Raw genomic sequence first — 21,247 nt, 5'->3', positions numbered from 1 at the left:
CATGAGCCCAGTGATTTAAAAGCCTCGACATAAAGAGGCACAGGACCATTTTCATTCTGTCAACATTGACAATGTATGGCTGATTTAAGACCCAGAGGACGCCTGGCGGCAGGTAATCAACACAGTCCCATGGGCGCTGTCTTGAGATGACTCTACCTGTCGGGGTGCCAGGCAGAGGTGTGGTCGACCGGGGCAGGGGTGAGGCGCTGGCAGACTCAGGCAGCCCAGTCAGGATGGGGTAGAGGGGCAGCACGCCCAGGGCCTTGCCCAGCATGCGGGGCCCCAGGCTCAGCACGCGCACCTTCACATCCCGGTAGCAGTGGTTGATCATGCGTAGGTGGACATTCACCCGGGTGGTGATGCGGATCAGACACTTCACCATATTGGCGGACGCTGGTGGCTTCTACAGCTAAAGAATACGCGTCCCTGTGCTCCCCCTCCTGCCCTGAACGCTCTCTCGCTGTGCGTGGAACGTTTGGTAGGCCCGATAGGTAGTCCCACAGTTGCCCGTGTTGCGAGGTGCTCAGAGAGTGTTTCAGAAGCAATGTTTGCAGGGGTCAGCGCTGGCCGGCGCTTGTCCAAGCTCCACCCAGAACAGTGACATACATGGAGAGGAAGGGCCGGGCTATTTACGGCAGCCTGGGGTATTAATACTCTGTTAAGACACCCCGTCAGCACACACAGTGGGTGTGTTCCTAAGAGAGCTGGCAAGAACACACATCAGTTATCTCTGTCTCTCTCTCTGTCTCTCTCACTTTCTCCTTCCTACAGCAACAGGACTCAGCCAGGCTGTCGGCAGACAGGTGTACTTTTATTGTAGTCCCAGTAGAGTATGGATGAGAGGCAGGAGATCAGCTGTGACAAGGATACGTAGCAGAGCACCTCTAAGTGTCACGGTGCTCCTATCCACCCCGGCCTGTGCTGCAGTGTGAGCCTGCAAGGTTAGCCTTGGGGAGAGAGCACAGAATACAGTCTGAGAGAGACCACCTGCCCATGAGGGCTGAATCCTGGGACTGTAGGTTGTCTGGCTGGCTCTGCTCTCTCTTTATCTCTCTTTATCTCTCTTTATCTCTCTTTATCTCTCTTTATCTCTCTCTCTCTCTAATACAAGCACACACACACACACTGAAAGAGCTGGCACTGAAATAAAGCAGTCTGACTGACACCCACGCCTGTGACTTGGCCTTCCCCTACCACAAGCATGGACAGGGCCGAGCTCAGGTTACAGTGTGTGTGTGTGTGTGTGTGTGTGTGTGTATGTGTGTGTGTGTGTGTGTGTGAGTGTGTGTGAGTATGTGTGTCCATCTGCATATTTTCAGAGGGGAGGGCTACTGGGTCTCAAATAGACTCAAAGCCCTGATCCATTTAAAACTCTTTGGATTTCACACTCACCTCTCATAGTGCCCTAATTCATTATGCACAGCTTTGTTTTAAACCCCCCAGATCAAGACAAAGGTACCGATGCTGTATGTGTACACTGTCCAGCGAAGGAGAGTTTAATCCGATCAAGCCAACAAAGAAATAACGATGGAGCCATATTCCTAAAGCCTCTTCTGGTAAACAATATGACCTTTGACACCAACACTGTGGTACCCTGTAAAGGTTTTTCTGGGGTGTCTGCTGAATGTGGGTGGTCGTGCTGAGGGCTGAGGGGAGGATGAGATCTTACCCTCCATGATAGATATGTGGACGGCTCTCCTGCGAGTCCTCGGTACACTAGTGAGGCGAGGGCCGTGAGTGATGGATGGACAACTTCTGCTCGGAACCAGTCCAGCCCTGTGGAGGCAATGGCAGGACCCACAAACGCACACACACATACAGTAAACACATGTCAGAGGGCGAGAGATGAGCGACACACTCCATCAGAGCATAACAAGAAGAGAATCAGGGACCTATGCACTTTGTAAAGCTCTCTCTTGGAAGTCGCTTTGGATAAAAGCGTCTGCTAAATGAATAAATGTAAATGTAAATGTAGAATCATCGTGGGACCACGATACAGATGTGAGAAACTCAAGGACAGTGTATGGTGTTTCACCTCCTCTTGTTTTACCTGTGTATCTCTGGAGGCTCTCGCTTGATTTTGGCGCTCTGCTCCATCACTTCTTTTGCCACTCGTCCACTGTAAAACATGAAAACAGAACCAAACTCAAGACAGATAGACAAATAGATATCCCCCCCACACACACACCTCTGACAAGTGTTGTGAGCAATGTCATCAAATTAACCTGCTAAACTGAGCCCAATGACTGCCCACCAGGTTAAACTCCCCAAGCAGGTAATTTAACCTTGGAAAAACAAACTCAATGTATCCATTTTTTTACACAGTTCTGTACCCTGTCACACACACACACATCTCCTTCATGCCCCTTTTGTCTCCTTGTGTGCGTGGTGTCGGCTCAGGTCCAGTAGGTGTGCTGCTCTCCCAGGAGAGCCTACCCTAGCCCAGCTGTGACCTGTCTGCAGTGCCCTTCCTTCCTCCTCCCCAACACGTCACCCATCAAACTGGAGCGTACCTGTAACGGAAGCGACTGCCCTTGAAGAACAGGTTGCTGCTTGACACCGTCCGCACCTGACTTGACTTGTCCAGTCTGATGGAGAAAACAAGGGAGGACAGAGATAAGATAGGAAGGACTTTCAGTGAGGATATAAAGGAAATAAGACTATATGAGAATGTGAGCATTCAAGAAAAAAATCATCTAGCAGGCAAGGTGAAATTATTAATAATTTCCCTATGGACCACAAAGCTCATGCTCTGATTGCTAAGCATATTGTCCCTTTCAGTTAGCACTGACTGAAGGTAACCTCTAGAGTGTTGCAGTTTTCTGAACACTAAGACGAGAAGAAGCAAAGACACTGCCTGCCTACTTATCTAAAGCTTAGCATTATTTGGATCCATTCCGGAGCTGAATACATCTTATGTGCATACAATGTGTAAAGACATATTGAATAAGTCACAAATGCGTAAATATTATAACTGGTTATCAAAAGTAATTCTCTGAATTATATGTGTGTGATATGATGTTATATATTTCTGAGTGGAGCTCCATGATCTTGTTTCCTATTTGTCTGTTTTGATTGATATTTTTCTTCTGCCAACATCATGCAAAGCTACAGTGCATTAGCCCTTCTGCTCATTCATGAGATCATCCCATCATACAAACTCTGTTCCAGATGGTGCTTGGGGCTGCCCTTGGTTTGCCCTCTCCACCCACCCCACCCCCCTGCCCCTAAATCCCCCCACCACTCCCCCTCTCAACCACCCTCCCACACGGTTGACCTTTACAGGCGACCAAGGAGAATGGCAGGCCCATCCATTAGCACACCCTCTGCGGTGCTGGTGCTGTCGACAGGATGGGGGTATGGGAGTTGGGTGGGGGTTTCTATCATCTCACACAAGGTGAGGGAGACAGAGAGAGGACAGACATAGTCATCATCCGTCACAGCTGAGACAGAGAAGAGAGCAGCGTCTCTATATCATGGGGGAAGGTGAGGATGGAGATGTTGCCCCAGAGCCCACTAACTCACTAAAGGTCAGCTGTGGCACACGTCCCTGACAAGCCACCAGAAACTCTCAAAGCACCTCAGGGTGACGGCATAGAACACATCTTGCAGGGCAGATATGAAAGAACAGTAAAAGGGTCAGACTCACTTGTAAAAGGCTTGGTTCTCTACTCCACACTTCCACAGGTGCTTGCAGGCCTCAGGTGACGGTGCAAAGTAGGTCAAGATGAACTTTTGATCCTGCATGTAAGAGGGCATGCAGGAAAATATAAAAATCTGACTAGCAAACAATTATGCCCAGAGCAGCAGAACATCCTGTTATCATTGCAAAGACTAAATGTGAAGTGCATGCTGGGATGTGACTAGAACATGGTATTTCAATGTGACAGCGTTGTCAAGACATAAAGGTCAAATGATGGACACGGTCGGCGTTCCAAAACACAACACATCCGCCTCCCGATAATTCCTGAATTCAATCTCACCTCTCTCTGCGATGCATATGTATGGAATGTCTTCCCTTCAAACTTGAGTTTGGTCACCTCGTTCCTAACCACAAAGAAACGAGAGTCGTTTACACAAGCGGCAGAGAAAGCCAGATACGCTGTTTAAATATTAATCACAACCACAGGCAGGTCACAGCAAAAGAGCTGTGTTCGGATGACGGAACATATCTGGTTTTGCAGCCAACACACAGGGGACACTGAAAGAAAAACCCAGCGCTTGTGTGCTAAAAGTAAACAAAAACAAAACATAGAAATCAATGACCAGAAATATTGTTTACCTGACCGGTATGATTTCCAATATGATCGCTGTCATAGAGCTTAACCATGAAAACATGTGGTGCAGACCTGTGTTTGTATCGACTCGCTGCATAGTTGAGTGTTTCTCTGTGGCTATTGTGAACACCAGTAAACCTCAGTTGAGGTCTAGCCTGCCAGCTTGTTGGCATAGTGAGTGCAGACTGGCAGAGGCTAGCTGAGGTAATTAGCCACCTGTATCCCGGTGTGTGTGTGTCTGTGTTGCCCCTTGTGCTGGCCACAAGGAGAGAGACATATGTTCATGCTCTGTTGTTCCGACAATCCAACCAGCTATGGCGAAAACATACATGCTGGTAGGCATGTAGTAGGACGTTTCTCATAGTGAATATTGTACATAGATTAAGTCAGCACATCCTTCGAGTCTCCAGTCCTTCTCCATAGTAACCTGGCTATGGGCAGTATACGAGGATGTAGACAAGTTGGGTGCATATGGATACATCGGTGTCTAAGACAACACTGCCGACACTCACCATTCAAGAAAGTGAACCCTCTTGTTCCCCTGTAGCACGACAAATCCAAACGGTGTGAAGGCAAGGAAGGCTGGGTTTCCAGAAACATCCTGGGGCACACAACACAGAGCTGGTGTGATTAACCTGGACAGGCGATTCACATTACTTGTTAGTGAGCAGCATGGTGTTTGTTTACAAAAGGATCCGACCTTGCATGGATGCGGGTCCACACCGTATGTCTCTAGCATCTGGGCTTTCTGCAGGAAATTCAGCTCTGACGTTTCAGGTGTCTGTCCGCTGGGATAGAGTATCAACACACACAACATCTGGACATCAGTGTTTGGGTGAGAAAAACACAGTGTACAACTGCACCAAACACTTCTGTACTTCCAGTGTAAGGGTTATGCCAAACTACACTTTACATACTGTTGACAAATATACTTTTTCAAAGTTGCATTTGATAAAATGTCTGTTAAATGACTAACATGTAAATGTACTGCATTAGTGCATGCCAGTAAGCAATGCCCCTTGTGATGGCATTTTTTGATATAGTTACTAAGAATGTATTTTTAATAGACTGAGGTTGTGTTTAAACAAATGGATGTTGCAGTTGGTCTTAAGGTATTTATGGTGTTGGGTTATGATGCCTGATTGAGAAGCTAGGGGCACGGAGGTTGGGGGATGTTTGAGTTCTGTGGCCTAAAGGGAGATGGGTCAGTTGATCTAGCAGCCCTGACCTTTTGGCCGAGGAGATTGTGTCCTGTGTCCTGTTTGTGTTTCATTAAGGGTATCTTTACTGTCCTCATTTAGAGAAAGAGTCGTGACATCAAAAGACTTTGGTCACTTGACCTGGGGGGTTATATTGTCTTAACTGTCACTGAGCAGTGCTGACCAATCACAGAGTTCAGAAAAACCATTTGATCTAAAGTTTATATAAGGCAGGGTTTTAGGGTTGTTCTGGATCACTCTGGCGAACGACCTGTGGCTAGCACCTCCTTCGTTATGACTGATCACAAAGTACTTTGTTAAATCATGATCTGTATAAGCAAAATAAATTTATTGTAACCGCCATCTCTTGACTATTCAAATCTACACAGTGCCGCTTGAATTTCTACCATTACACTTGGTGGCCAGTAGGGGGATCCTCATTGGTCTACGGCGTTCAGCAGGCGGCTCCCCTCGGCGAATTGATCTCCCGGCAAAAAGCCGCCTTTCCTTCCGCCATGCGTGAGACAGCAGGGCCAGGGGGGGCGCCCGTTGGACGTTTTGTGGCTGACGCGAGGTCTTCAAAAGAACCGGTGAGATATTCTTTTGGTTACTGTGTGATATTGAGTTGTCTAAATGTGTGTTTTTTAGGCTATTGTCAATAATTCGGTTAAGTAAGTAATTGGGCAGAGGTAAAACTGTCCTGTACGTGTAAAGTCGTACGAATTAATAAGGTAAGGTTGTTGAACCTACCTTTTACGTGAAAGTCGTAAAAAAAATGTCTGCAGAAGTGTGTCGACGGACACACACAGAGGTAGTGTTGTTGACGAACAAACACATAGAGGGAGATAAATTCACATGTTATATCGTGTTATGTGTCTTTTTGAGACCCTAAGGATTAGAATATGTTGGGTTAGTGATAGTTTGAGAAATTGTATTGGCATTGGTGCAGTTCTTATTTATTAACGACCTAAACGTGATTCTAAGTCCCGAGAGAAAAGTATACTTGTGAGGAAATCAGCTGTGTGAGTGAGTGTTTAGAAAGGGTTTGAGTCCCTGAAGGTGGAGAACAAAAGTTAGGGAGTATAGGCCTGTGAAATTTCAAAGTAGAGGTTTTGAGTTTTTTACACACGTGTTCATTTTTGTTTTATATGTTTTTTGAGGTTAAAAGAAGTATGAGTAACTAATGGTGTCTATTATTCAAGCTATATACAAATTACAAAAATCAAAATTTTAATTACTTTTCGAAATTTTAATTATTTTTTCGGTTTGAATATTTGTAATTTATGATTGTGCAGTTATTTTCATTGAAAGTTGGGAAGTCGGAATTTAATTGTTTTTAGAAACGAAAAGGAGTAATTGTGTCTTTATTTTCCGTCGTTGGTTATCGTTTATGGATTGTAATTCTGAAAATGAATGGTCTGGAGGCAGAATTGACCTGTCCAAACATCGATTACATGAAGCAAAAGTATGGTAACGATAGTTTATTGCAAATGCAAATATGGATTGATAAATGTGGATTTTCGAGTGTGGAGTCGTTTTGTTTTAAGGACCTTATTGTATTGTGAAATGGGTTCGTGGAGAGAAATAGATACACGATTTTTTTTGAAGTGGAGAAAAGAATAGATTTTAGCCTGATTGGAGAGCTTTTTTTCTGATTGGATGGAGATAGGTAGAGGGATAAAGAAATATTAGGACAGAATAGTGTGGGGAATTTTTCATCTATTTCCCCACAGATTCACGATTGAGATTTTCTGGCTGTTCCGCAAACAAATTTCGCCTCATCCGCAGCCAGGGGTGTTGCGGCAGGATGCGCGGGCGCATGAGGGTTTGCGGGAATGCGAGAACAGAATACGAAGAGGTCAGACATTTGCCATTTCTTCTGACAGCCGGTTATATCTAGGAAAAGTCAAGAAAGTAGGATCCTGGAATGTTTTTTATAGATTTGCTTTGGATTCCCGCAAAGATTGAAGCTTGTGCCTTGACTTGCAATTTCCATTGTGTTTCCAAGAAGGAAAGGTTAAAGTCCTCTCTGGAACAAAGGGTTTGAGTCCCTGTTGTGTTTGGAATAAGCGTGTTGTGGGCTATGGTCAAAGCTGATACAGAGCGTGTTGACATGCTGTTGAAAAAACATGTAGGCCAACACGAATTGCTAGGTATGGTCAATCCAAAATGCATGCTTTAACTGTGGGAATTTGAGAAAAATGTACGTGAATGTCCGGAGATGTGTCATAAAGTTTTTTTTTTGGAAATTGTGAGCGAACTCTCAAATCAGAGGGGTTCGTGACCGGAAGTTGAGTTCCGAACTGGTGACGTACAATGTTTATCGGTTGACACTGTTGGTAGAGGAGAGACGATTGTTTTACAACTCTGTGTTAACCGTTATATGTTTGATGTTAGACTTTACATCGGTCTGATTACCGCCAGAAGGCATTTGTTTTTGAAGACGGAGACATTCTGTTTTGAAAATGCTAATGTTAATTCTTTGACTGAATTCTCCACTTGAAAAGAGGCGCATGCGCTTGAGCCTAGCGGAAGTTGATTCTTTCAGTGAAGTTCATTCTGCGTGCAGTGCCCACACATGAGTGCAAAAAAAAAAAAAAAAAAAAAAAAAAAAACACTCATTTTATTGAGAATTTGACGTTGAATTGAGAAGTATATTGGTTGGGAAAACAGATGTGTGTTTCTGTTTCTTTGTCGAACTTAAGAAATTATTGTGAGTTGCCATACTCTTGATTTGGAAATTATGTACAGACCGATTTTCTATATTATGAGCTTGATTCGTTATTGAATAACGCGCTGGAAATTTAGTGTTTGGGTAGGATAATTGGTAAAAGGCCAGTTTTGGCAATAAAAGCGGTATTCATTTGAAGAATTACAATCCCGGGGTTATTGAAACTTTTATAGAAAGGTATGTGTTCAAACGGAAATGTTATGTTGTTTAAGGAATATTTTTCTTTATGTCTGGAAATGTTCGATGGTTTTATTTTTAATTTTGTGGAAGTTCACAGATGTTACTGTTGTTTAAAGAAATATGTAAAGGGTTATGAAGAAGTGATTAGAAAGATTGAGCCAGTCCGAGGGACTTAAGTGTATACAAGGGGAACTAGTTAGAGAGACTGAATTGCGATTGTTGTCAAGGGCAAAGGTACTACATATGTGTGTTTATTGCTGCTGAGATGATTTGTTGAAATGTGTTGGGTTTGGTGGTATTCATATTTACCTATTTAAATGGACTTGAAGTTGAAGCTTTGTCCAACCAGAATGCTAATACATGGGTAAACTGTCATTCTCTGGCGAGTGATATTAGGTGCATATGTAGATTTCGGAGCCAAATTTTTATGTTGAAAATAAAATAGTACTAATGGTTGATAGAATTGTAAAGGTTGTAATTGTAAAGAAAATCTAGGCTGTGACTGTTGGTTAATGGCTAATGGTGAAAACGTGGAGGAAGTGCATTTTGTTCTGTCCTGAGACAAAGGAGAGTCCAGGAAGTTGAATTTGCAACTATGGCAACGACATTGGCTAACAAACTAGCACACCGACAGGCGGGTACAGGCTAGTAAAGGAATTGCAGCTTGATATTTGAGATCCAGGATGAGTAACCGCATGACGCATGCGCAGATGGAAATTGAGAAATTGACCAAGACGAAAATTTAGAGAAATAGATAAATTTGAAGCGAATTTACATATTAATTTGGTTATTTTTGAAATATGTTGGGTGATGAGTATTTTGAGACATTTGCTAACAAGGTTTTTGTTTGTTTGAGGACATTTTAAATGAGTTTCAGAAATTCCGAGGAAAGGTGGGGGCTACAAAAAAAAAAAAAAGTCCCGTTACGATGAGTTTTACAAAGGTGATCCCAGAGGGTGTAATTCTGCATACTTATGTGAGTATTAATGGTGAAAGATGTGTCCGTTTAGATGAATTCGAAGTTTGGTGGTTTACGAATGTATGATTTAACATTTGTTCTAAATCCTAGCCAAACAGGGAGGTAGAAGCCTTTCAGACCAGGACTTGTATTTACGAGCGGAAAATCTGTGGTGTGTGATGGTATCCATAAAAATGTCTCAGAATCACTTGAGCCCCCGATTCAGCATCCCTAATATCCCAATACATTCCCTACTAAACATAGAGTGTAGGTATACACTTCCCTGAGGGTGAGGGACAAATGTTGCACTAGAGGGCAGCAGAGTAATAATAATAATAATAATACATAACATTTGTCTTGCTCTTTTCTAGATACTCAAAGATGCTTATCCCCACCCCCCAAATATCTCTGTCAGCATGCTCTGCCTCTACTCTTCAGGTTTGGTTGGTGTAATCATGTCCCTTTGGTGTGGACATGACTTATGTTCTACATATCCATTGACCAGGTCGCTGAGCAGTGTTACTGGGCAGATTAGCTTCTCTATTAGCCTCTGACCTCTTCTCCTTCAGTCTGTAAGGATAACATCAACCTTGAAAAAACCCTGAGCTAATTTTCCCACTGCTGCTGCTTTACATCAGCCCAACAATGGCTCTCATTTCTGTGCAGGCTAGTGGCAGTTCAAACAAAGGAAATGCACTTTGCTAAGATAAATAGCTGAACCATTATGGTTAACCCATTATGTGTGTGGAATTTCTGAGGCCGAGCTAAAAGGATCAGTGTGCCACACTGTCTTATATCCATGTCCGTGCAATCACCTAAGATGTGCTTCATCAGATAGCGTAAGGGTTGACTAGAACGAGTGTGTTTTGTGTCTACACGTAGTCACCATCTATGTCTGTATTACACTACATTTTCTGTCAAAGTTAGCATGGTGACCCTCACACTAATGACTGTGGAAGAGGTATGTTTGCTGATGTCATCCAGCTTACTCAACCCTACTCTCTGCAGCAGCAGTAGACAATTGACCTGGCTTGTCCACCCAGACAGTGGTTCGTCAAGGTTTTCCATCTGCGGCCAATCAAATTGTTGAATGAAGTGACAAATGACCCATTCCCTACTGCAATGAGCGGGAGCACGATGGTAGAAACTAAAGCTTGTGTGACAACGTGTTGTGTTACAAGAAGCCATACTGAGGAAACAGCGTCTGGTCCTTACATCAGCTCCGTCTTGTGTATCTCTGCAATCCTTCGCTCCAGCTTCTCCGAGTGTTTGGGAAAGAACTGGAACTTGGAGCTGTATCCTTCCGGGTGTTTCCCTGGGTCATAGTCCCCGATCTCAGCTGGAGGAGGAAAGAAACACGCGTTTACACAGTAAGTCATGAATCCTGAAGATTTTGACATGTCCTCATAGGGGGATGGTTATTGACCATTATGGGGAAGGTTTACACACGATTTCTACTGAGAGCAAAGTGCAATGACACTTCATGTGTTTGCGATGAAACAAGCAGCCTGTGTGTGAGCAGAGCTCTTTAAATGCGATAGCTTGAACAGCCGCAGTGTTATATCAGTGACTTCAAGAGCTGCACCAAGTTCCCTTGACAATTCTTCTGACCAATCGGGAGGTGACACATCTTTTAATTCAGCAGCTACAGACAGGGCACCTGACAGAAGTCTGCTTGCCATCTACCACTGCATCTTCTGTGGCCTTCAGCAGACTTACAGTACAGTATGTGCGTGAACACACATGCCTGTGTTTGATTACCATTCTGTACCTCTACAGAGTCAGAAGATAAAGCTCATAGCAACATGTCTGATTAACTGGAATCTTGTAGAACATAATACATTCACAAGTTCGTTTTTAATGCCTGGCTGTAACATTTTATAGGGATTGTTTAACAATGCAATCTAGGTATAGTGTGTAGCTGCATGATTTGGGGGCATGAAAATACTTATTTTCATGCTTTTAAAAAAACTGCAGAGATCTGTTTGAAAAGATAACCAGCGGGCATTTTTGGGATGCAAACCGATAAGAAACCAACTTTATATCTTGTGGAACTAAATCATGTAATTCATTCGTTTTTTTCCCCCAGTGAAATTATTCTTCATGCTGGATGCTTGGATGAGTCGGGTTGATGGGTGGTGGAAGGGGGTGAGGGTCATGTGAAAAGTGCAGTGCTGTGAGTGGTGCGGGCCATTTCCACCTGTCAGCCCCCATTACCCTGAAGGATGTAAGCAGCCAGCAAGGCAGCGTCCGATGTCTTGCACAGGAGGCGGCCATGGTAGAGATCTCTTTTGATCTGCAGGAACACTAGATATCTGTGGCCGGAGAGAGTCGGGGCAGAGCAGCATGACAATTATTACGAGAAAGAAGCATACGTATTTCTAGCCAGATATACTTTCAGAAAATAAAAGCCCTCGAAAAAACGGAACTTCCGTATCACGGAAATATCAAAAGGATGTTGATTTGAGATTTCCCTGTGGGCGTTTTGAATATTTCTTTTTCATTTAGGTGAAATTAGCTTTTTGTTTCTGGGAACAGAGCCTTCACTGAGGTTGAGTCCCCTACTCAGGCCCTGATGATAAAAACTGCTGTTGTCAACAGTTTTTCTCTTCTGTCCTCCAGCCTGGAACCCAGACGGTGAGTGGCTCCCAACCCACAGCAGCAGCAGCTCCAGCCATCTCCCACTGCTATGGTTGGAACACTGAACCACCTGGAATTAGGGCCAATGATAGCTGTGCTGGGAAGCCAGGGTTTGCTTAGCCTCCAACTAATTGAAATCTTCAGTGTTTCAGATAAATCACGCTGGAACACTGAACCACCTGGAATTAGGGCTATTACGATGGAAATGTAATAGGTGGAGATAAACCGGAACACTCACTTGAAAGTGGAGTGGCAACACTGTCCAAAACACCCTCAACCAGAAACAACAACACTTCCTCTGTCTGATCTCCTTATTCCAATCTCACCAGCTCTCTCTCTCTCTCTTAGCTTTTCTCCTTTCCATCCATCAGCACCCTGTCACTCATCTATGATCCACATTATTCATTACGATATAATAACGTTATGTGCCCCGCAGTCTGTTTTCGTCTCATCCCTCCTGAGTGAACTGTCTGTTCTCTCTGAAGCATAATGAATACAAGCAGCTAAACCTCTTTGTGTAGACTGGCCACGTGCGCCTCTTGGTTTGGAGCAACATAAGCACTGACAAACCTACAGAGACACAATCCCACCTGTGCTAAAAGAGTACACATTCACAAGCATCCTCACACCCCATCTACACATTGTCAGCATCAGGTGGGGGAAATCTGGGCTGATCAGAGGGTGGTTTAGGTCTCTATTGAGGGCTGGGTTTTCTGGTTTTCTGGGTGACCTCATTGCAGACTGCACTGACGATGCGGGAGAGAGGCGCAGAGATGAGAAAAAGTGATCCCAGTCTGAGCTAGCTTGGGGCTAATCATGTATCATTTAGAGTAAGCTGCTAAAATAACAGGCACTGACCCTCTGTCCTCCATCCTCCTCTCACCAGCCAGCCAGATCAACTCAGATCCCAGCTAGTAGAATGGCTGAATCCATCTCAGAGACCAGGCTGCCAGCTTACTTAAGAGGGTGTACTGTGAAAGGCTTTTACACACTTCCCAACTTTAAGAGTCCTCCTTAGAACTGTGTAACATAGTTGAATATTTATCACACTGTTTTTAGACCTACTACTCTCAGGTTTTTAATTATGAAGCCCCTTCAATAATATCAATAGTATAGTGAAGTAGCTATGTGTGCATTCAGCCCAGTATCTTTCCAGAGAACAAAGACCAACGGGAAAGGTAAGAACAACAAGAATTATGCGTGATTGAAAGCTTCTGTACACAGAGATGTTATGCCTCCATTCACTTGCCTCCGAGTACACTCACAATACAATATATGCAGAGGGAAAAGTAGTGAATAAGACGACAGCTGACCAGAGCAACAGACAACAGGGTGGAGGCATGCAGTTAGGCCTACCTGGTGATTTCCTCCTTCAGAGCCGCGGGGTCAGGGGGGTAGAACTTGACTCTCAGACACATGGTGAAGGGAGGTTGGGCTGGAGGGAGAAAAGAGGGCATTTAGCATTGGAGGCTTGGGGAGATGTACTGAGGTCTGAGAGACTTAGCAAAAGGGACTGTTATTGTAACAGTGTGAATGTTAAAATAGTGGGATTTAGAAATTGTAGACATGATTGATTCTGTATGTTTGACATACTAAACAAAACTAACAAAGCTTTGGATCAAGGGTGATGTAAAAAAAAAAGCAACTGACAAATAGTTCTTAACAGATTAGTTTCAATATTTGTGTAGTACGTCATTTACACAGTAGTACACTTAGGTAGATAGTAGTGAAAGACCTTTCAGGTGTATTCATATGCTCTATTAGAGTCATTTTAAGGGCAGATCATCTGTCCATAATCACAGTCAAAGGGAGGATCTTGATCTGTGAAATCACAATACAGGTCCTACCATCTGCATTCAAATGCATTCATTATTCAGAAATACATGCATAATCAGAGCCCCATGGAGATAATGAGAATAATTGCTCAATTTACTGAATTATCATAGCAAGGAACAGAAAATCGCCAAAAATACTTACATTTCATTTGTTTGGCAATACACTTTGTAAACTCCAACCAATGCTGCAACCACAAGAAAACGTGTATAAAAATACTTATTTATATGAGATCATAGTGTATAAAAGTGACAGATATGAGAGTACAGAGTACAGAGAGTACAGAACATAAACATGACAGATATGAAATATAAGGCAGGTACATTTCATCCAGGAATGATAGCTGTGCAGGGAGGCCAGGGGTTGCTTAGCCTCCAACTAATTGAAATCTTCAATGTTTCAGATAAATCACATCTCTTCATGTCACAGTTCTAGCTTCTATGTCATGACATCATCAGCAAATGGAAATCTACCAGACTGTCTGAATGCATCAAGCTTAATTGAGCAGTATGTACGGTAAGGCTCCAGGTAATACAGACACTCCCCCGTGGAAGGGTTCTGTTTCCCCAGTGTGGTGAAGGTTACGCCTGCTCTGTCGTCTGTACATCACACCTCCAATTTATCCTGCTGTCCTTCTGGAAAGGATTGCTCCATCAATCCCCACCTCCACCACACCAAAGGGTCTTTCACCCTGGCGTCTTCTCTTAATCTCTCTCTTTCTCTCTCTCTCCATCCCTTCCTCAACAACAGACACTAAAATAGCAGTGAGTGACAGCCCAGGAGAGGGGGGATCAGCAGGGCCTGGCTCCTGTCTCCACTCTGCATGACTAAAGCAGGATTTAAAGGAAGGGTGAATACTTCATGTATCAAGCAGTGGAGGGGAGAGACAAGTCATCTCAGAGAGAGCAGTAATAACACCAGTGCTGGGCTGAGGGCTGATGGAAGGAGGGTTGCTCTAAGAACCGCTGTGAGAAAGCAAAAGGAGAGCATAAATCATCAATCTTAACCTGTGTAACTCTCTCCCTGTCTGTCTTTCTCGCTGTCTTTGAGTCTCTCTCTCTCTCTGTCTGTCAGTCTGCCTGCCTGTCTCTCTTTCTCTATGTTTACGACTCTGTGGTCTCCCCCCACAAACAAGACACACGCTCACCCTCTGCTTGTCCGGGTCAACATATCTGATGCCAAAGTAGTCTTTCTCCAGCAGATTTAGGTGGTGGCAGATGAGGTCGAACAGATACTGTCCCTTTGCGTCCCGCTGCAGGAGAAAAGAAACACAGTCATCAAGGAGCTCGGAGAAAAACTACGACAGGGGCATTCAGTCAGCACAGCAGAATTGATTGGTAGAAACATCCACACACACACACAAACAAAACGTTTGTCCCCGTAAAGGAAAAAGCTAGGGTAAGAGATTCAGCGAATGAAAGTGTGGAGAAACAAGGTTGTTAATTACTGATTAGCGACTTTGGCTCTTATGTTCTTAACCATTTTTTGAATTAATTCAAAGTTAACTCAGCTAGTCAAAGTAATCAGTAAAGTCTGGGCCCAAGTCCTTTCTTAGCTAGGGCAGGAGAGGGAGTGGATTAAGAGTGCTGAGATCAGGCAGGGTCTGACTGCCGCACTGGCCCCCTATGGTGACCCTCCCCTACTCGCTGCCATGTGGGCACACACACCTTCAGAGCAACGGTCTGGCGGGCAAACAGCATCACAGAGGGAGGCCTGGCCACTGGAAGCTGGTTTCTGCCACCACTACCCAATCCATGCCCTGCTTTACCAACCGCATAGCCATGCCCATAATCACACAGCTACAGGTGGCAACCAGTCCTCTCCCCAGATAAGATCTTCATCTATCAGGCAAACAGATGGTCGTCTCTCACTAACATCTTAAATCATACACATATCTGTATCAGAGAAAGTTTTACTGCAACCCTGCACATCCACTGCCATGATCAACACTATAAGTAGGGATGATTGGTCACATAATCCTTCTCCGAAGAGATGTGCGTCTGGTTTAAGGCAAACTGAAAATCATGTATAAGGAGATTTAAATGTGTTACAAGGAGATCAAAGCTGAAGAAAGGCAGATGAGAGAGAGGGGATATGGGGAAAGCAGATTCTGCCCACCTGCCAAACCTGTGGCCCTCCCTCTCTCACTGGGCTGAAAGCCCTATCCAAGTACTAGCACTGACGACTGTTTTAAATATCACTCAGGCAAAGGTTTACCCATAATAATATTCTCACAGATACTCACACAAAATGTTCCCACTGTAAATTCTTACTGTTTTCTGCTGGGTGAGCTTTGTTATTTGAATAAGCAGCAGACCCAGGGATGATTTAAATGCAGAGAAACACAGGGACAATCTGACACACGGCTTAAGGCCCACAACTGAGACACCTGGAAGAGCTTCTAGACTACAGCAGTCAGGACTAGTCAGTCCTATAGGCCCTCTTCAGTAGTCAGTATGCTACAGTTCTAAGCCACCGAAAACACAATTGATATCCACAAACGTTTTCCAACTGAAGTAAAAGGAATTGTAGTGGTATGACTGAATGGAGATCTGTAACAGGGTCAGTCAAGGCACAACTGTCCACAGCATCACATTCTGCTCTATAGTCTTTCACTTGTCAGTGCCAGGGGTCTGAACTTCAAGGTCAATTTCGATAGACTGTGTGACGGATTGGGCCGCTACTGGTGTGTCTCATGCATACATTCTGTTGAATCTTGTTGAATCTCTGTTGTGGGTTAGGGTTCTTTCGTGATCTAAGAGACTACACAAAAAAGACTAAATAAACCCCGCTTTCTATGACGGCCGAGCTTTGTTAGTCTATTTTTGTCTTTCTGACAGATGGAGGGTAGTGGACCTTGAAAGTGTACGGTACAGTACACTTGATGCATGCCAAGCACACTGAGCAGCGGAGGATGGGAGAGAGAAGGATTCCCTGAATGAACCCCCCCACAGAGGGAGGAGGTGGTGACCTCTCTGTCCATCTGTGACTAACACGCTGGCCAAAACCTGGCCGTCCCCCTGACAGAGCAGGCTCACCCCTGAGCAGGTCACCTGAGGTCAAGGTCGCTTGGACAGTCAAGGTCATCCTTCAGAGCAACTCGGCACTGTCTCCAGTCGATCTGCTGTGATTGACTTTGCAGCAGCAGAGGAGCAGTAAGTGGCAGCACTCTCATGACATCACTGGCTGACAGACACTTCATTAGGAGAAAGGCCTGTCAGTGGGAACTGACTGGTTGACAAGCCGTGGGGCACCGCCCAGGGGGTCCAACCTATCGCCAGCCAAGACCTCAGCACAGGGGTGCCCTCACAAAACACCCGACTCTCTCACCCATGTGACTTCCTCACAGTGACGGCAAAGCCTGTATATTTGACCCCAGCAGAAACACAGGCACACAGATAGCTATGTTTTGCTATTGCACGACACATGCACAACATTCAACGGAACAGTGTCAAGTTAAACTTAATCCAACGGACTGACATTTTGTGATGCTCTGTCCACCAAAATCACCAGAGAATCCTGACAAGGAGACAACAAGAAGAAAAAAGAAAAACTTTATCGAACTGTATCAGGAGAACCATTGCATGTAGAATTAGAGTGGATACCCGCCCCAACACCTGCCCCCAACCCATCGCCACCCCTCTCTGTGTCTCTACACCACACATCGTACAGCTGCATTATTCCCACCAAACACTCTCTCTAATTGCAGGATCTGTATGATTGTGTGGTGGGGAAGAAAGGGTGTAATGAAGGACGCTGGTGAATTCCTAATTAAAACTAATGGAGCACCTCTCAGCTGGGCTGGCAAGTTAATGATAAAGATGACAACAGTGGAAGCCTGACTGAACCATCATTAGAACCCACCGGTGAAGGCTGCAGTCTGGCCTTCTATCTTCCTACTGCGTTTGAGGAGTCAAAAAAGAGATAACATTCAAAACTGTATGACAATTCCTCGATTGTATAGTACTGTACAGCTGTCCAGAGAGTTGATTTGTTTAATTTATCCTTGGCAGATATCAGAATGTACTTCTAGAGCAATAAGCCTCCATACTCCATACTCTGCTGTGTCTTGAGTGTGAAGGTGGCTATTCAATTTCAAACCGCTGTACTGTATAAGCTGATTTCCTCTCCTGCTGTTTAGAGGTAAACCCTCTGTTGGCAGCAGTCTTAATTTTGTCATTAAACTGTAATTTAGTGAACAATAGCTCACCCGGAGGGAGATTCTGTGCCAACAGAAACATATCACCCTCATATCACTGGTATATGACTCAGCCTAAAGGCCTGCATTAATTTAGAAAGCAAATCTTATTTATATTTCGCTTATTTATATTTGGAGTGTCCATTGTGCCTAAAGTCCACACAGCAACCACAAACATACAATACAAATAAAGACTTTAACTATAATACACAGGCATCAGGTTTGTGGCCATGCTTAATTATCAAATGGAGTCCTTCTCTTTGCATATCAATGACCAGTAATATCATTCCATTCAGAATGGTCCTTTATTCCACAGGGTCCCCATGGGTACAATGGCCACTTTCCTTCCAGATTAATCATTAAAATGGTTTCCATGTCACCACAGGAACACAGCCCATTAATAAATGATGCTATCACTTGAAGAGGGGCAGGGAAACCTGATGCAATTGGCTATAAGTACTTGTGTATGTGTTCAAGTGACTGTGCACGTGCATGTGCGGGCTTGAACAGTAGAGCCCTAGATAATTACGTCAGTTTTTCTCCTTAACTGATTCCATTGTTGTGCTCAAGGTGGGTTAGTGACTGCTGGGGTTAATGTAGGTAAAGCTAATGGAGGGTTCAAGCCCTGGCTCTGCCACCTCAGCCAGACAACATGTGCCTGTTTAGTCCAGGACCTGTTGGCCTGGGTGTCAGGGGTCCTGGAGGGCTGGGGGCACGGTGAACTGGGGGTCTGTGGGCTTGGGGGTTTGGAGGTCTAGTGGTATGGGGGTTTGGGGGCCTAGTGGCCTGATAGTTTAGAAGTCTAGAGGCCTGGGGTCTAAAGATTTGGGGCTAAATCTCTTCCAATACAGTGTATGGGAGAGAGCTCTTCTTAAACCAGAAAGCCAACAAGTTATTCACCCATTCCAGAAGCAGTCAAACATTCCACCACAACAACAGGAATCTATAGATTCCTTGAAACAGAGCCCTTAAAATCATGTGGTCGTAAGGAGGGGATCGTTACCAGATAGATTTATGAAATGAATTCTCAAGCACTCAACACATTTATCAAGCGGTTAAGCTTTATTGATCTATGAGAGAGCCCTTTAGAGATTTCCATTGCCTGGCTCTAATGGGGATGTAAGGCACGAGAGAACACAGAGCCCATTCTCATCGCTTTTTGACTCCTACAGTAGTAACCGTTGATTTGGATAGGTCAATGACTTTGTACTTTGACACCGTCATCAGTCTGTTTTGACCACTGTTGCTATTGATGTGATTATCTTATGGCACTAAAGTACGATGACTTTTGGTATGCATCCGTTTCTGAGATGACATGTGGAACTGTTAAAGTCCGCTGAAGAGGAGCTACAGTGGGTCTATAAAAGCATGTTGGAACAATTGTTACTTTGAGAGACACCTCAAACTTATTATCAAGCGTGTCTTCCATGTTTGCAAAGATTCAAGAATACTCAAATCGTATTTGTTTTCAGAAGCCATAGTGCTCACCTCATCTATCAATTTACAGAAAAAGCAAGCTGTAGTTACATTTCCAAACATAACCACACCAGTAGCTCTCCGCCCAGGACTGTCCCTCTAGCCCAATTAGAGAACCCTCCATCTGGGGGCTACCACACACTGCTCCCTGTACCATGGAGAACACAAATTAGAGCTGGTTGCAGAGAGGTTGGATGAGCTGAACACAGAGTTTGAGACAAGAAAGACAAGTTAGGGTTTGTGAGGTCAGAGACCTCTTAGTGGCTAATTAAAAACGTTTGTGGTGATTCACTCTTTGAGATAAAGACCCCCAAAAGAAATCAGATAGATACTGCAAAAGTTCAGAGAGCAAAGTGAGCGAAAAGCATCAGAGGTCTATGTGCTGTACACTAGACGTGTCGTTAGTATGTTGTGAATGGCCACATTTCACTAAGTCATTGTGGCAGTACTATAGCTTCTTTCACCGAAGCAGGGAAAAAAGCAGTCCACTTGAGCAGGAGGGTTAGAGAATCAGAATCAGAATGGGATTTATTCGCCAGGAAAGTTTGCACAGACAAGGAATTTGCTTTGGCAGGAAGGTGCATACAATAAACATATAGGGACCTGAAATTTAAATTTGTGGACTATCTATACTAAGGGTACATAAACTAGCAGTACGAAGTGGAATTAGAATTAAATAAAATATACAATAAAATATAAGTTGCCGTAATTTACAATATAAAAATACAAAAATACAAATATTACAAAAAATACAAATGTACAAGATACAATTTTGTAATGCAGTGGAAAAAGCAGTGTGTTTTAAGCAGGAAGTCATTAGAGTCAGTGTGGTCCCTTGGCCTTGTTGAAGAGGCCAACAGCGGAAGGGAAGAAACTGTTTTTGTGGCGTGAGGTATTGGTCCTGATGGACCGCAGCCTTCTGCCGGAGGGGAGTGACTGAAACAGGGAGTGTCCAGGGTGGGAGGAGTCGGCCACAATCTTCCTCGCTCGCCTCAGGGTCCTCGAGGTGTGCAGGTCCTCGAGGGTAGGCAGATTGCAGCCAATCACCTTCTCAGCAGTGCGGATGATACGCTGCAGCCTGCTCTCACGTTAGGACAACGTGTCTGTGATCATACAGATTCACCATATCCAAATTACAACCACATCAATCATGGCAACACGGTAAACATCCATTACACAATATGCTCATGTATTTCTGCTACAGAAATATGGATGAAACAATACAAAATAAAGCAGAATTATTTATTCAAACTTTTCATTGACACAATAAAAACAAAACCCTGTAAAACCTCAAATCTGCCTGAAAGTCTTACTGTCTTAACATGAATTGGAAGAAACTTTTGTTTGACAAAACACAGTTACTGTCTGTTACTGTGCATCTGGAGACTCAACCTACTACCTCCAGCGTGTTGCCAACCATTAGAGAAACAACAAGCTGTTCAGACCTCATGCAGGCAGAAAGTGGGCCATCAAAACATGGCGGGTATAAAGCAGAGTTGGTCTGAATTTGCCCCAGAAACAGGAAGCTGAACGAGGAGAGCAACAGAGCTGGAGTAGACTGAAAGCAACAGACACTTCATGTACCCTTGTTACCACAAAATATTTAGTATGAATATCTTACAAAAAAAAACTTTTGCATGATAAATTGGCAGAGGAGGAGGAAATCAGGCTATTGAGATTGTGAGTTGGAGTGTAGAACACTAACAATAAGTGTCACTTTAAGAATAACAAGTGTTTGAGTGCTTATAGCTCAAT

The 21,247-nt window shown here is 44.1% G+C and overlaps 1 protein-coding gene across 3 annotated transcripts in view; it reads right to left on the bottom strand.

Annotated features, from left to right (window-relative positions):
* The window catches only part of LOC134021117 (FERM domain-containing protein 5), a 60,193-nt gene that overhangs the window by 6,183 nt on the left and 32,763 nt on the right, over positions 1–21,247 (bottom strand). The window contains exons 1-13 of one of the 3 annotated variants that reach the window (XM_062461616.1): positions 14,966–15,055; positions 13,963–14,005; positions 13,721–13,806; positions 13,342–13,420; positions 11,563–11,660; positions 10,561–10,684; positions 4,978–5,065; positions 4,790–4,878; positions 3,984–4,047; positions 3,650–3,741; positions 2,514–2,588; positions 2,051–2,119; positions 1,670–1,776 (exon numbers count right to left, since the gene is read on the bottom strand). In XM_062461616.1, coding sequence (XP_062317600.1) covers positions 1,670–1,776; positions 2,051–2,119; positions 2,514–2,588; positions 3,650–3,741; positions 3,984–4,047; positions 4,790–4,878; positions 4,978–5,065; positions 10,561–10,684; positions 11,563–11,660; positions 13,342–13,403 — 868 coding nt within the window. In that variant the 5' untranslated portion in view covers positions 13,404–13,420; positions 13,721–13,806; positions 13,963–14,005; positions 14,966–15,055. Of the gene's footprint in view, positions 1–1,669; positions 1,777–2,050; positions 2,120–2,513; positions 2,589–3,649; positions 3,742–3,983; positions 4,048–4,789; positions 4,879–4,977; positions 5,066–10,560; positions 10,685–11,562; positions 11,661–13,341; positions 13,421–13,720; positions 13,807–13,962; positions 14,006–14,965; positions 15,071–21,247 lie in introns of those variants that run through there. The other 2 variants (XM_062461614.1, XM_062461615.1) reach the window with 2 other exon arrangements.

This window comes from Osmerus eperlanus, chromosome 5 (genome assembly GCF_963692335.1).
Source record: "Osmerus eperlanus chromosome 5, fOsmEpe2.1, whole genome shotgun sequence".
Taxonomy (NCBI): Eukaryota; Metazoa; Chordata; class Actinopteri; order Osmeriformes; family Osmeridae; genus Osmerus; species Osmerus eperlanus.
This window is presented reverse-complemented; position numbering and strand designations above follow the sequence as displayed.